This window comes from Panthera uncia (assembly GCF_023721935.1).
Source record: "Panthera uncia isolate 11264 chromosome A3 unlocalized genomic scaffold, Puncia_PCG_1.0 HiC_scaffold_12, whole genome shotgun sequence".
NCBI lineage: Eukaryota > Metazoa > Chordata > Mammalia > Carnivora > Felidae > Panthera > Panthera uncia.
The window spans coordinates 36,092,589-36,107,108 of NW_026057579.1; the positions used below are offsets into that span (position 1 = coordinate 36,092,589).

At 50.4% G+C, this 14,520-nt stretch overlaps 1 protein-coding gene across 1 annotated transcript in view; it reads right to left on the minus strand.

Annotated features, from left to right (window-relative positions):
- Positions 1-936: 936 nt before the first annotated feature.
- The window catches only part of SOX11 (SRY-box transcription factor 11), a 133,308-nt gene continuing 119,724 nt past the window's right edge, over positions 937-14,520 (minus strand). Inside the window, exon 3 of the mRNA XM_049652014.1 lies at positions 937-1,044. Within this exon, the coding sequence (XP_049507971.1) occupies positions 937-1,044 (108 nt within the window). The remainder of the gene's footprint in view (positions 1,045-14,520) is intronic.

A 14,520-nucleotide genomic window follows, 5' to 3' on the forward strand; every position in this document is an offset into this window, starting at 1 on the left:
CTCTAAGGGCCTCGCGTATCCAGCTCCAGAGTCCCGAGGACGCGTCTGCCTGGCCATCCACTCCCCCACCCCCTCGCCCTCACCAGAGGGCTCTTCCCAGTGGCCCCTCGTGGTTGGCCAGTGGGGTCTGGCCTGGAGCTGAGGCTGGGGCTGGCACCCCCCTTCTCCGCCTCACCACCCCTCGCCTCCGGAGAAACCAGCCTGGCCTCCCAGCTCCCCACCTTGAGGGACGGCTTCTTCAGGCCTCGTGTCCTGTCATCATTCCTTGGTCTTTGTGCAGCCCTGGCTAAGTGTTTCTCTTAGAGGCACGCATCCAAATGACGGGTGTAAAACAAGGAAAATTCCAGCCCTTTGAGGCCCGTGACAGCTGGCGGCTCAGAGCCTCCTGCAGCCACGCGGGGGGCTCCTCCCCTCCCTGACCGAAGCCATAAGACAACTCAGGTGAAGGCAGCGCCGTCCTGCCCCAGCGACGATCCCCAGGCAGCCCTTCCCCACACAGCCCAGGCCCCTCTGTCTGCTCTCCCCCTGATCTCTGCCTCTGCCCCTTCGCCCCGTGTGGGCAGTCTCCCCCTCACCCCTGCTACGGTTTTCTCCCTCCCTTCCCTACCGCAGGCCTGTCCCTGGTTCAGACGACGGGCCCTCTGGCCGCCTCTCACGGCGGGCCCGTCTGCAATGTAACGTGGACGTCAGCCCGGGCGGTCGAGCTGGCCCCTCCCCTGTCGCGTCCCTCCTGCGCCCCCAGTGCCCCCACCGCTTGCCCTGTCCCCGTGCTGCTCTCCGGGATTACCGAGGACAGAATGGCGGGCTCTTGTCCAATCGGAGGAGAACCCCCCAGCCAGAGGGACCTCATTTCACTCAACAAAACTGGCTCCTCGGGCACCCGGGGCAAGTAAAATGTACTCGTTAGAAGTATTCTGAAAGTCAGCCAGGTGTGCGTCATTCATCGGCCCCTTTCTTGACGGTCACATCTCGGCGGAAGAGTAGTAACGTGCTGAGGGTCTGCCATCCCAGAAAAACCACCCTGAACAGCAGGGACCGGATGGTCTGGGGGTGGGGGGAAGACGAATTAGGGGGAATGGTGACTCAAAATGAAGCGAACAAATACACAGACAAGAAGACACATCTGGAAGAGGAAGGACATCTCTCCTGCAGCTTCTGTCTCCTGGACTCAGGCTGGCAGCCGCAGCCAGAGAGAGGGACGCCGCGGCAAAGCACCTTCCGGAAGCAGCCAGGGCCACGTCACCCGTCTCAGAGACTGCTGTGCCCAGACACGTGTGGAGGGGACTGGAGTGTCCTTCCACTGTGTGGTTTCACCATGGCGTAGGGCCTGGCCGTCCCTGCAGGAGGCTCACAGAAGAGGAAAGCCTGCATGTGCTGGGCCCTGCTTCTGTTATTATTTTTTTTTTTAAGTTTATTTACTTATTTTGAGAGAAAGCAAGTAGCAGAGGGACAGAGAGAGAGAGAGAGAGAGAGAGAGAGAATCCCAAGCAGGCTCCACACTCCGTGCAGACCCCGGTGTGAGCCTCGAACTCACCACAGTGAGATCATGACACGAGCCAAAACCAAGAGTCAGATGCTCAACTGACTGAGCCACGCAGATGCCCCCGTGCGCCCTGCTTCTTACATGTCCTGGTCAGCAAGAGGCAAATATCGGCTCCACTTAGAATCCATTTGGAGACCTGCTCAGGCCTGTGGTCAAACACAGAGGTCAGGGATACTGGGAGGAAACATCTTGGCATCCCAGAGCCCGTGCGCGATGGCTGAAAAAGATTAAATAAAATCAAGGTCCAGAATATGCTTAGTAAGATGGGAATACACTTAAAATGTTCAATATCCTGTTGTTTTAAAAACAAGGGTAGCGGGTTGTAGAAATGTCAGGAGGTTTGTCTTCCCGTAACACTTTTCCAACTCTACATCCTGCTTCACCATTTGTAAAGCACCTTCTTCTCTGCTTTGTGTTCTCTTCATTTATTGTGCTGGGGAAAGAGCTCTGTGAACCCCTCCCCACCCCCCCCACCCCCGTCTGGGCGATGTCTTAACCCCGCAGAAGGGATCTGGGCGTCTGATGATGGCACTGAGATCATAGACAAGCCAATTGGCAGTGAAGCTTGGACGGTGGAGCATGAAGGGAGGGAAGAAACGCGGGGATGAAAGAGGCGGAAAATATGTAATTACAAATCCTCGCGATCCGTGCAGACCAGAAAAATGGGCTGCTGAGGGGCTCTTGCGAATTGGCATTACTACTGAAACCGCACGCTATCTGTTAGGATCGTAAATGCTGGAGGCCTAACAAAATGTCATTTTTGTTCTTCTTTACAAATAAGGGAAGGTTTTCTTTTCTTTTTTTTTTTAAGGTCTCTTTAAGAGGCACAAATAGCAGGAGGGACGGAGGAGAAAATCCGCTGCAAATGGACGGGCCTGTTAATGGAGGGCAAGCAGCGGCTCCCCACCAGCCCGTCTCCAAGGCAACGGCGAGGCCGGGGCCCCTGCCTCTGTTCCCTGGGCCGGGTGCCTCTTGTGCAGAGGAGGATGGAGAGAGGGTGGCCGCGGCTCTGTGCCCCTGCATTGTCCCGCTCACCGTGCAGGGAGGGGAGCCGCTGATGCACGAGGGCCCTCTGCCCAGCACCCTGGACAGCCCCCCCCCCCCCACCTACTGTGGGGCATTGACCCCACCCCCCTGCACAGCAGGACACTTTCTAAAGCTCCCACCCAAGAGTGCATTGGCCTTTTGGCTAGAAAGGGACATTTCCTCTCATTGCCGATGAATCCTGCAATCACAGATTCTTATGTTTGCGAACAACATTGCAAACCATCGTTTCCAGCCTTCCCTTGGGGAATCCGAGCAGAAGGTGCTAAGGGTCTTCCCTTAGGTCCCTGGGAGCTGCCCTGACAAGGCAGACGTCAAGACTAGGGAGCCCCGGCCCCTTTGAAGCCAGCATTTGGCGAGACGAGAATATGAGGAGAAAACTAATGGAGGGAGAATCCGATGCCAGACGGAGGGGTGGGGGGGTTGAGCGGCACGTCGAGTGGAACACGAGGAGCATAGGAGCCTGTGGCTGTGGCAGTCACGATTGAGATCCTTCCAGAAAACAGAGGGCCTAGAGACAGGATGGCCAATTTAAAAGGCGGGAGTAATTATCAAGAAGAAAATGCCAAGGACATAAACCAGAGCAGTGTGTTTAGGTCTCAAAAACACTGGGCAGGTGAACAACACTAGGGAAGTGTAACGGGCCAGGCAACTTTATCATCTCTTGTGCCTTTTGAGAACTGTGTGTGTGTGTGTGTGTGTGTGTGTGTGTGTGTGTGTATGTGTGTTTAAGTTTAAGACCGATCATCAGAAGCCTGATTGCAGAAGTAATGTGATGTGACTAATGATTCTGCATAATGAATGACCTTGCTATCAATCAGCAGGAAGCCAGCTTTGGAGGAAAAGTCTTTGAGCCCTCAAATATGTGAGGCCCCGACTTCTGATTGCAACCCATCTATCCCCGCGGCCTCCTGCAAGAGGCAGGTCCCAGAAGCCAGGGACTCAGAAGAGATTCGCAGAAACGGGCATAGCTCCCCTCTCTCTACAAAGCTTAGCTGACGCACGAGAAAGGTCATCTCACCCGGCACAAGTTTGCGAAACCTCAGCCCGAATATCGTCTGTGTCTTCCTTACGGGACATCTCTCAATGCAGAGAGTTTTACAGAAGTTGCCACCTGTCAAAACACGGGCACTGGCTTAACCATTCAAAACAGAAAACTGCCGTAATGATACAGGAAGATAATCAAGGGCTGGACGCTCAAAGAATGTTCAAGGTTCTTAAGAGAGCAAGACAGGAGTTTGCCGATGCATGGACAACAGGCTCTGTCAGCCGAGTTCGTTACAACTTGGAAAAACGTCAGCGGCGGGCGAGTGTGAAGTCGGTGCTCACAGCGGCTGGGCCGGTCGCGGTAAGGACAGAGCCCAACACAGAGATGGAAGGCAGAGCTGGTGAGTCTGCCCTCGGTGGGGGAGCCCAATGTCAGGAAGACATCCCCAGTCGGGGTGAGAAGCTCAAAAATTCTCCAGGGAGCTGCAGGCAAAAACGTAGGGGACATTCGGGACCCAAACATTTTCAAAATCTTCTCTTATCGCTGAACTACGTTGTCCCGATGTGAGCCTGGCGTCTTCGCGTGCTTTCTTTCCTAAACCACCCGACGTGCCGCGTGTCTTTACTTTGCTTCCTCGCCCACCTTGGGAAGACACAGCAGCAGGTGTTCAAGCCCCCCGTGCTCTAGGGTAGGCGATGTCTGTGCTCTTGTCTTAACCCTCAGAACGACGCACAGCCCGGGGTCTTTGTTTGTTTTCCAGGAAAAGCAAGTGACCTTTTATTTAAAAAATAAATGAAATAAAATAAATGCCGTCAGCTTATGTGGGGGTCAAGGATGACAAGTGGCCAGGCTGCGGGGGGTTTTCCCCTCTCATTTTCTTAACTGTCACTTTTAATTTTTTTTTTTCCAACGTTTTTTATTTATTTTTGGGACAGAGAGAGACAGAGCATGAACGGGGGAGGGGCAGAGAGAGAGGGAGACACAGAATCGGAAACAGGCTCCAGGCTCCGAGCCATCAGCCCAGAGCCTGACGCGGGGCTCGAACTCACGGACCGCGAGATCGTGACCTGGCTGAAGTCGGACGCTTAACCGACTGCGCCACCCAGGCGCCCCTCTTAACTGTCACTTTTAATTAGCCTTTCCTGATGCTTGGTCCCCGATATGTGGGAGCCATTGCTAATGACGACTTAAACTATTTTAACAACAGGGAGAGGAGGACAGAGGAGAGTTTCCCTTCCACCACAACACCGGGCAGAAAATGGACTTCTTTTTCAACACGATCAGCGTCAGGTGGGCGACCTGCCTGAGTGACGCCCAGCCAGGTCAAGAATCAGGTACCGCGCAGTGGATATGTTCTTCCTGTCACTTGAGGACAGAGATTGACGTTTAAAATGGCTGCTCTGATGTTCATGTTGTTAAACTCCCTTCCTTTCTAAGCGACCTGTTTGAATGCAGCGGCTGTCAGTCTGTTTCATCGTCTCCTGCCGACGTCTGCCTTGTCAGAGCTCATGGAAGCTGGCAGAATTGAGGTGGGGAGGGACAGGTGATTGAGAAGCAGGAGGTGGAGGTCTCCGGACGAAGGGCCCGTCTGTGCGGTGACCAGCGTGGCCCCAGAGGTGGCCTGTCAGTGCCGACGGCCGCTTTCCGCCTCCTGCACAGGCCTCTGCAAATTAGTCAAAGCCTGTGCACATTCAGAAATCACGGCATCCAACTGGTTTATTATTTCCATTTAGCCCCTGTATGCACGGTAAACCCATTCTTTGAGTTTTCCAAGGCAGTGATAATTTTATGATCTTCTTTTTCATAAATGTAACATTTAATGTAATTTAATTTTTCACCTCATTTGTGCCTTTATTTCGGAGTGCTTATTATGTTTCCCGTTACAAAATACTCAGTATAATAAATCTGAAAAAAAAAAAATAAAGAAAAGCAGGAAGGGGGAATTTTTAAACCACTCAGGCTCCACACTCCAGAAACAAAAAGCTATTGACATTTTTGTGTTCCTCCATTCAGAGTTTCCTGCAAAGATTTATTGGTATTTAATATGGATATATCATCATACTATGATTTTGCCTGTTGCTCTTTTGTTATTCATTATAATATAAATTCTTTCATATTATTATTACAAACTCATTAAAAACATTATTTTCAAGACTGCATAATTACGCCCCATAATTTTCTTAGTTATTCCCCTAATTATGGACATTTAGACTATTTCGGATTTTTCACTGTTACACACAATGTTGCTATAAACACTTGTTCACGAAACATGTTCAATACTTTGGATTATTTCCTTGGGGGAATTCCCAGCGGTACAATTATTAGGTCAAAGTGTTTAACATTTTCTCTTTTAAACTTTTTTTAATGTATATTGATTTTTTGAGAGACAGAGAGACAGAGCATGAGCAGGGGAGGGGCAGAGAGAGAGGGCGACACAGAATCCGAAGCAGGCTCCGGGCTCTGAGCCGTCAGCACAGAGCCCGATGCGGGGCTCGAACCCACGAACTGCGAGATCATGACATGAGCCAAAGTCAGATGCTTAACCGACTGAGCCACCCAGGCACCCCAAAAGTATTTAACATTTTCAATAGATTTGGGTATGTATAGCCACTGACCTTCCAAAAGACTGCAAGATACATTTTGTATATATTGGTAGAATTCCTACGTTTCAAAATTTATAATTTGGAATATATACATTGTATAAAATATGTATCCTGATAATAGTTTTGGAAAATATTGTCACTATATCTATTTGGTTGTTTGCACCTACCTATATTATGGCTTTTCCAAAGGGAAAAAAAAACAGTTAAGGCAGAAATGCTTTTATTAAGTGGGATATGTTCTTCTGTTTTATTGGTTTTGTTGGAACATAACTGAGCATTTGACCTAATTGCTTCCAGTGGATCGTATGAAAGCAAACATTCCACTTCTTGAAAATGATCTATTTCTTAAATGTTTTTTAATGTTTATTTATTTTTGAGAGAGAGAGAGCGAGTCAGGGGAGGGGCAGACACAGAGGGAGACACAGAATCCGAAGCTCCAGGCTCTGAGCTGCCAGCACAGAGCCCGACGCGGGGCTCGAACTCATGAACCGCGAGATCGTGACCTGAGCCGAAGTCGGACGCTCAACCGACTGAGCCACCCGGGCGCCCCCAAAAATGGTCTATGTCTTGATTCAGCGATGCATCTACTCGTTTCGTCAGCAGACACCCGGGGTACCAGGGTGCTGACGCTGGTGCTGTGAAGGGCAGGCTGGCGACCTGCTCTGAGTCCCCCAGGGATCCTCGTGAGCTCCGTGCCAGCCGCTCCGCAGATGTTTGCGGCATGAAGTAATCCCCAAACACAGATACTCAGTGTGACGGCACTACCCTCCGGGCGTGGGGCCCTGCCACAGGCTGCACGGGCGGGATGCTGAGCTCTGGCTGTGGCACCGCAGACTGAGTGGAAGGGGAAGGAACGGCTGTTTACGGGTCTGTTTCCTGGGTGGTGGTTGTTGCTGTTGTTGTTTTCAGATAAAGGGTAAACTGGCGTGGAGTCTGGGTGGCTCAGTCGGTTGAGCGTCCGACTTTGGCTCAGGGCACGATCTCGCGGTCCGTGAGTTCGAGCCCCGCGTCGGGCTCTGTGCTGACAGCTCGGAGCCTGGAGCTTCGGATTCTGTGTCTCCCTCTCTCTCTGCCCCTCCCCTGCTCACACTGTGTCCCTGTCTCTCTCAAAAATGAATAAACATAAAAAAATAAAAGAAGTGTAGGGATCTGTTTCTTGTTTTTGTTTGTTTGTTTTTTAAGATAAAGGGTAAAAGGGCGTCGGTGCCCTTCCTTGCCATGATTTCCACTCCGTGACACTGAGACATGCTACTTCTAGAAATCTGAGAGAGATCTACAGTTCTCGGTACGGCTCCCGTGCCAAGAGCGGTCAAACACCCCTCCAAGAGCCGTTCCTGTGCCTCACAGATAAGGTGAAAAGATGACTTTCATTCTGCCCTAAAACCACGGATGAGTGACAATTCAGTGGAAGTGACAGATCATAGCGCTCCTCAGGGCCCTATAAATTTCAGCTCTCTTGGTTCCCTTCTTGAGACCCACGATGGCCCGCACTGTGGTGGCATATGTGGAACCGGCTACCCGGGGGATGCACCCCTCTTATTCCCACCTTGGGTTCAAGGACGAGCTCCGTCCAGTGGAGGTGGAATTCTTTACGGGCATCTGTGAGGAGTCTAGTCAGGCGCTCACTGCCGTGGGCTGAAACGTAACCCCCCCCCCCAAAAAAAAAAGACGCATTGAAATCCCGTGAGTGTGACCTTATTTGGAAAGAACATCTGGCCAGATACGATCGAGTCATTAGGGTGGGCTCTTGTCCTCCACGACTGGTGTCCTTGGAAGAAGAGAAGAGACACCGTCAGGGAGAAAATGGCCACGTGACGGGGGAGGCAGAGTTGGGGGTGATGTGTCACCCGTGAGACGAGGGATACCAAAGGCTGCGGGTCACCGCAAGAAGCTAAATGGAAGAGCACACAACAGGTTCTCTCCTAGAGCCTCTGGGGGGCGCACACCCCACAACACCTCGATTTTAGACATCTGTTTTCCAGAACCCTGAGAGAATAAATTTCCATTGTTTCTCATCACCTGGTTTGTGAGACTTTGTCATCACGGCCCTGGGACCCTAATATACTCACCAATCCAATTTCCTCTTCTTGGGCACAGAGAAAGAAGGAGACTATTTTCCAGCCCCTTTTTCAGTAGGGCTGGGGTTTGGGACAAAAGGATATATACCCCATCGGTGCTGGCGCTGCTTTCCGGGTGCTCTCTGTGAAGACAGCAGGGCCACGAGATGGAAGGGGACGCCAGCCGAAGGTAGCTGCTTCAGAACTCGTCCAGGAGAGGCATCAGACGTGCACTGAACCACGACACGAGCACGCTAGAAACTTCTGCCGAGGGGCGCCTGGGGGGGCTCAGTCGGTTGAGCGTTTGACTTTGGCTCAGGTCACAGTCACATGGCTCGTGGGTTCCAGCCCTCATCAGGCTCTGTGCTGGCAGCTCAGAGCCTGGAGCCTGCTTCAGATGCTCTGTCCCTCTCTCTCTCTGCCCCTCTCTCTCTCTCAAAAATAAATAAACATTTTAAAAAAAGAATGAAACAAACAAACTTCTGTTGAGGCTTTGGAAAGCCCAGGATTTCTCCTCTTATTTATTTATTTCTCTCCTGCAACGTTGTATAGCTGCCGGAACTTTCCATGCTGTAATGCAGTGCTGTTGTAAGTTAGCAGCCATAAGTTAAAGAGTGATGCGTGTGCCCTTGGTGAACTAGTCAAGTAGCACAAAGTTGATGCAAGAGACCGGAAGAATGGGGACAAGCTGTGTAACGGCAAGTTACCCGGTCAACACTCACCGGGGAGACCCAGGGACACAGCCCGGGCAGGACTCAGTCTGCAGCTACAGGAGAGGCGGCTGGAAATGCCAGAGCATTCGTGTGTGGGTTGACCACGCATTATGACGGGGCGGTGAGTTCAGGAAAGAATTAGTCAACACGGGTAGATACGCGATGTGCCAGATACAGAGAACTGTTAATGGTAGAATCTAGATGCTGACTATGTGGGGTGTTGTTGTAAAATTCTTCCACCTTTTCTGCATGTTGGAAAAATTCCCTAGCAAAAAAAAAAAAAGAAAAAAAAAGAAAAAAAATGATTGAAGAGAGGAGAAAATTAACCAGTTGGCAAAAGAAACGAAAGAGACTAGAGAGAATCCAGAAATTCAAAGGACTACAGGTTTGAGCGCTAACTCGTGCCAAGCCTTAAAACACGAGAGCTGGAGCCTAACAAGGTTTTGAGTAACAAAAATCTCAGGAAAAGGTCTAAATTGAATACAGTGACTTGAGTGAAAGGTCAGATTCAAGACTGATCCTAATCTATGATTGTAATTAGCCTCCGAGTAGAGATACAGAGTCCGAAGAGAAAAAAACAAAGGATGAAGGCAAGAAAAGGAAGCACCTTTGGGGTGCATACAGGCTTGGTTGTTGACAAGTTAACGGACTAGTAGTAACCCAGAAAAGTCAACTGAATGATTGGCATCATTTCTTGCCAAAGAAACCATGAGCCACTTTTTTTCGTAAATCTTTTACTGTGCGGGACTTAAGGAAAAAATCCTTGGATCTCTGACCTTTCCCCTGTCACAGGCTGGATTTGGCAATTCTAGAGACCTCGGGCCTGCAGATCCTCTGCGGTCACTCCAGGCATGGCCTGCAGAGTCACAGGGAGGAAGGAGTCCCCAGGGGGACGAACCCTAGAGGGCAGGAGAAGGGAGGGCCTCCCGGGAGGGCACAGAGACCCCGCCCAAGACACCTCTGTCCCAAGGTGGGCAGTGTCCCCAGCGTCCTCTCTGTGGGACGTCATCCGGGTCCTGATGCGCCGGACGCTGTGTGTCTCTCGCCCCGTCCCCTCCGGGGATCCCATGGCTACCCCGTCCTTGAGTTCGAGGCGGACAACTTGTAGTTTTAGTTCACCATCTGCCCAGACAAGAGGATCGCATCTGGGCCTGATGGAAAGTGGCGGTCTCTCCTCTGGGGAGGGGCTTAGGGTGTTCCACACGAGGGGCCAGATTGTGACTAGAGGCTGGATGGGTGCGGTCCAGTCCCACGTCCTCTCTAGGAACCAAGGATGCTGGGGTTTCCAGGCCTCCTTCGCGACAGGGTCAGAGCCACGCGAGGACTCTGGCCAATGCACCGCCGGCAAAAACAACAGATGCCCTTTCTAGGCCTGGACAGAAGGCACAGAGCCTCCCATGCTCTTTGTGTCCCCGTCCTGGTGAACACAGAGGGCAGGTGCGTCACAGGAGGGCGACGCTGCCTGGAGGAGAGAGGCCCCGAACGTGTGGGCCTGGGTCAGACCGCTCTGTGGGCAAACCGAAAACCTCCTTGGTGTTGTCACGCTTCTATTTCGGCCGGTGTAGACGCTGCACCCTCGCCTCTCCCGCGGAGCCTGTGCTGAGTAGCCTTCCCTCGAAACGTGCCTGTGGTGGCCGCTCTCTGTGGCCCCCGAACTCCCTCTCGGCCCCAGACCCACAGGTTGTCACGCACTCAGCTCAGGAGGCAGGTATCAGCACGGCCTGTCCCTGGACGTGAATCGTGGGGCTCAGGGAATCACGATGCTTCCATTTCCTACTCTGCCCTTAGGGACCTGAGTGGTGGGACCAAGACTGGAGCCCAGATGCACCTCACTGTGGTCACACCACCCTCTGTCTCCAAGGACCATCCTGACCGTGCCCTTGTGACCCCCGTGTAAGCCGGGTTCCCTCGCCCTCAGCGTGTGGGGCGGTGACTTATGGCTCCTTCTGGCCGCTCATACGATTGAACAGAACAAATACTTCACATAAACGCCTCTTGTTATGTGCATTTGTACCATTTTTGACATGGCTCTCTGGCAATGAGCCAATTTCCCAGTGAGTAAAATATTCGACTTTGTAAAAGACGAGTTATCGAAAACAGTCTTGCAAATCTTGGGAAGGCCGGGAAGCGTGTGAGCAGGAACCTGGAAGGCACCCAGCTGGAGCGGGGCCGTAGTTGATGAACTAAATCCATGATGGTCTCAAATGCGCCTTGATCTTTTACACTGCAAGCCTCTTGCAAACGCCAGGCCCATGTTGCCTGAGGGAATAGGTCCCTGCAGCTGGAAATTCAATAAACTGGTTTTGCATTCTGTGTAGACACTTCAGACACCGACGGTGTGGGATTCACCGCCTGTTCCTGTCACCAAGCACATTTTAGGTATGTGTACCTAATTTTGAGAAAGCAAAATTCAACCTCTTGCTCCCCCCAAATAAATTAATTCGTTAGTTACAAATAAATAAAGCAAGAGGGATAGAGGAAGGAAAAGAATCCAGTGGAGTATCTGCGGGTTTTAGTTCTGATCCTGCACCTGTAAAGAAGGAGGAGGGAGAGGGGAAGGGGACGTGAGCAGAGAGATGAGAATATGCACTTTCGTGTCGCCCTGGAATGAGCTCTGGAGTGTCAGGGGTCCTTACTGCCATCTGATCCGACTACTCCCTAATCTACCCTCAGACAGAGCTCCTGGCTGCCCCGTGGACGTACCGGAAGCCGACTCTTGAACATGAAGTTGAACAGGAGGTCCTGTAGGCTAGAAAAAGGAATCACTCAAAGGAGCATTTGTTGGAATTTTGTTGAAAGAAGCAAAATGCTAGGTAATCAAGTGATGGAAATAGCCCGCCAGGCATGGTGAGAGCCCTCCTTGTAAAAGGCTATTTATAGGATCGTGATTCTGAAGGGGGTCCCTCCTCCTATGAGTAAGAAAATGAGCCGGCAGGCTGGGGTCACTCACCAAGGACACAGCACCGTGAGCGCCTGGGCCAGTGGAGGGAGAAGCCTGATTTTCCGAGTCCCGGTCTGGCTGCTATAAAGAGTTCTAGGCTTCTCTTGAGCAGAAACTGCTAAATATATAGGTGAAAAGGCTAAAAAGTAAAATTTAGGTGTCTCTAAGGCAATGGAAAATGAGAAAAATGGTCAGATGAGAGGCAGAGGAACATGGGGAGAAATGGCAGGCATATCTAAAGGCGTTCTAGCTAAACAAAGACCTACTATCTCTGATGACCATGTTCTGGAAACTTCACGGCTACACCTGTCTCTGGGACCATATGATTACCCCCCTGGCTTCCCGTCTCTATGTGAGAGGAAGCACATCTAATACACCTGTTGGAAATACTCTGTCTTGAATGAATGATACATGAAAACGCCTTGGTATTTATAGGGAATATTGTTTTGGAAGTTAGGCTCTATTCTTATAATGAACACAGTGTGATTTCTTTCAATTTAGGATGAAAAAGTTTTCAATATCATTGATAAATGCCATTCAAACGTATGTAAGAACAAAACTTCTGGCAGGACGCTTTGTCAGATTTTCTCCCTCCCCATAAGACCAAGCGTTCCGGGGCTCTCTAATCAAGGCAGCTAGGTGCCTACCTCTCCAACCTACCTGTGCTTTCCAGACTGGTTTGCCAAGGAAAGGATTCTAGCACCTTAGAAATGTACCTGGAAGTCAGCTCTGACAATTTGTCTCTTTTGGTAGCCGTAGTGGTCCGTGTCCTTGCTGAGTTAGACCAGAAGCCTACTCTGGACTGGTTTCAGCTCCTGCCTGGAGTCCTTCGTCTGTGCCGGCCTTCCAGACCTGGCTCTCCTGGCTTTCTAGACCTTTCTATGAGCCATGGAGTACGTATCCACTACCGTTTCTGTCTGACTCCATCTCAAATGACCAGTTTCCTTCCGATGCCATGAAATATTGTGCCAGATACAGAAATTGGTATCAAGACAGTTTATAAACAACAGACTAGAGAAATAATGGAAATTAAGAACTGAGAGGCAGCCAGGGGGCTCAGTAGGTTGAGCATCAGACTCTTGATTTCTTCCCAGGTCAAGATTCCACAGGTTCATGGGTTCAAGCCCTGAGTCAGGCTCTGTGCTGACAGCATGGAGCCTGCTTGGGATTCTCTCTCTCTCTCTCTCTCTCTCTCTCTCTGCCCCTCTCCCTGCTAACGTGCTCACTCTGTTTCTCAGAATAAATAAGTAAACTTCAAAATTTAGCAAAAAAAATAAAAAATAAAAGAAATTAGGAATTGGAATTTGGGTCTGTCATGGTCAGGTAATGAAGAGGCCGCTGGTTTTACAAGTGGAACGTCAGCACATCATAGAACACCTACAACTGTAGTTATCTAGAATGAAATGTGCATTGTGGCTAAGACTTTGGGAGACACAGTGGTCATGGCCACAGGGCATTTGAGAGCATGAGAGGCTCAGGCCCTCACAGGCTGCCTGACTGCTTATAATGGTGCCAGTTCGTCTCACTTACGAAAAGGGAAAGAACAGTCCAAATGCATAAATATTTTGGTCAAGACATGGGCTGAGCACCAAGGATTTTAAATGACTATTCTGGAAGAATCATTGACCCAGTGCAGCTGCAGGGATGTGTCAGCTAAAAACCAACACACTGTAATCTTTCAGGTGCCTAGCTCACCATCCACTGAATTTATGCTGATGTCAGATCTCTTAGGCAGAAGTTTCCCAGTTAACTAAGAAAATATGAGGCCCTGAGAACTGGGACGAGGGCACACACGAGGATACGGGCTACTCAGAGTATCTCCCACCTTTTCCCTTCCCCAGGCCCCCGTGCCAGCCCCTACTCACATAGGGGACTATTCCTGCCTAAATTGAAAATACCAGGAACACCTCACCGGAGAGAGGTTCGACACCTCAGGGCAAGGGGAAGACACCGTGTCTTATGGGCCGACCTTGCGGGTACCGTTTGTCTACAGGACCTATAGCAAGAGTCAGATCCCAATAAGCTCCAGGGCAGGATTCCCCTGAACAAAAATTCTAGAAGGGAATTAACACAGAGTTAAAATAATCGCAATAAATTGCCAGTTTATCCTCTGAGAGGCTTAGGCTATCAGCCAGCAAATACTGTCCACTGGCCAAGACTACCTGTTGCCTGGTTATGTAAATAAAGTTTTATTGGAACACAGCCACGAGTATGTGTTTATGTATAGCCTGACCACTTTCAGACTGAAATGGCAGAGTGGAGTGGTTGTGACAGAGCTCACATGGCCTGCAGAACCTAAAATGCTTCCTCTCCAGCTCTTTCTTCATGGAAAGAACTGTGTTTGGTTTAGACCAAGAACAGAAGAGCATAATTGTATATCAGGCCGTGTTTATCCCATGGGTGTAATAACTAGACCTCTAGTTTCAAGGAGCTATCTGGAGCCAGTGGGGTGGCTCTGATTGGTTAACCAGTTGTTTTCGAAGCCTGGGACCTAATTGCACCCCATCTAAAATAAAGCTGAGATGCTAGAATTTTCTTAGGGAAACGTAGAAGAAATCAAAGACTTGGGGTACAGGATTGTTGACAAGGATGTACCATATGCAACCTGCCCATCCACTACTGAACTACAGC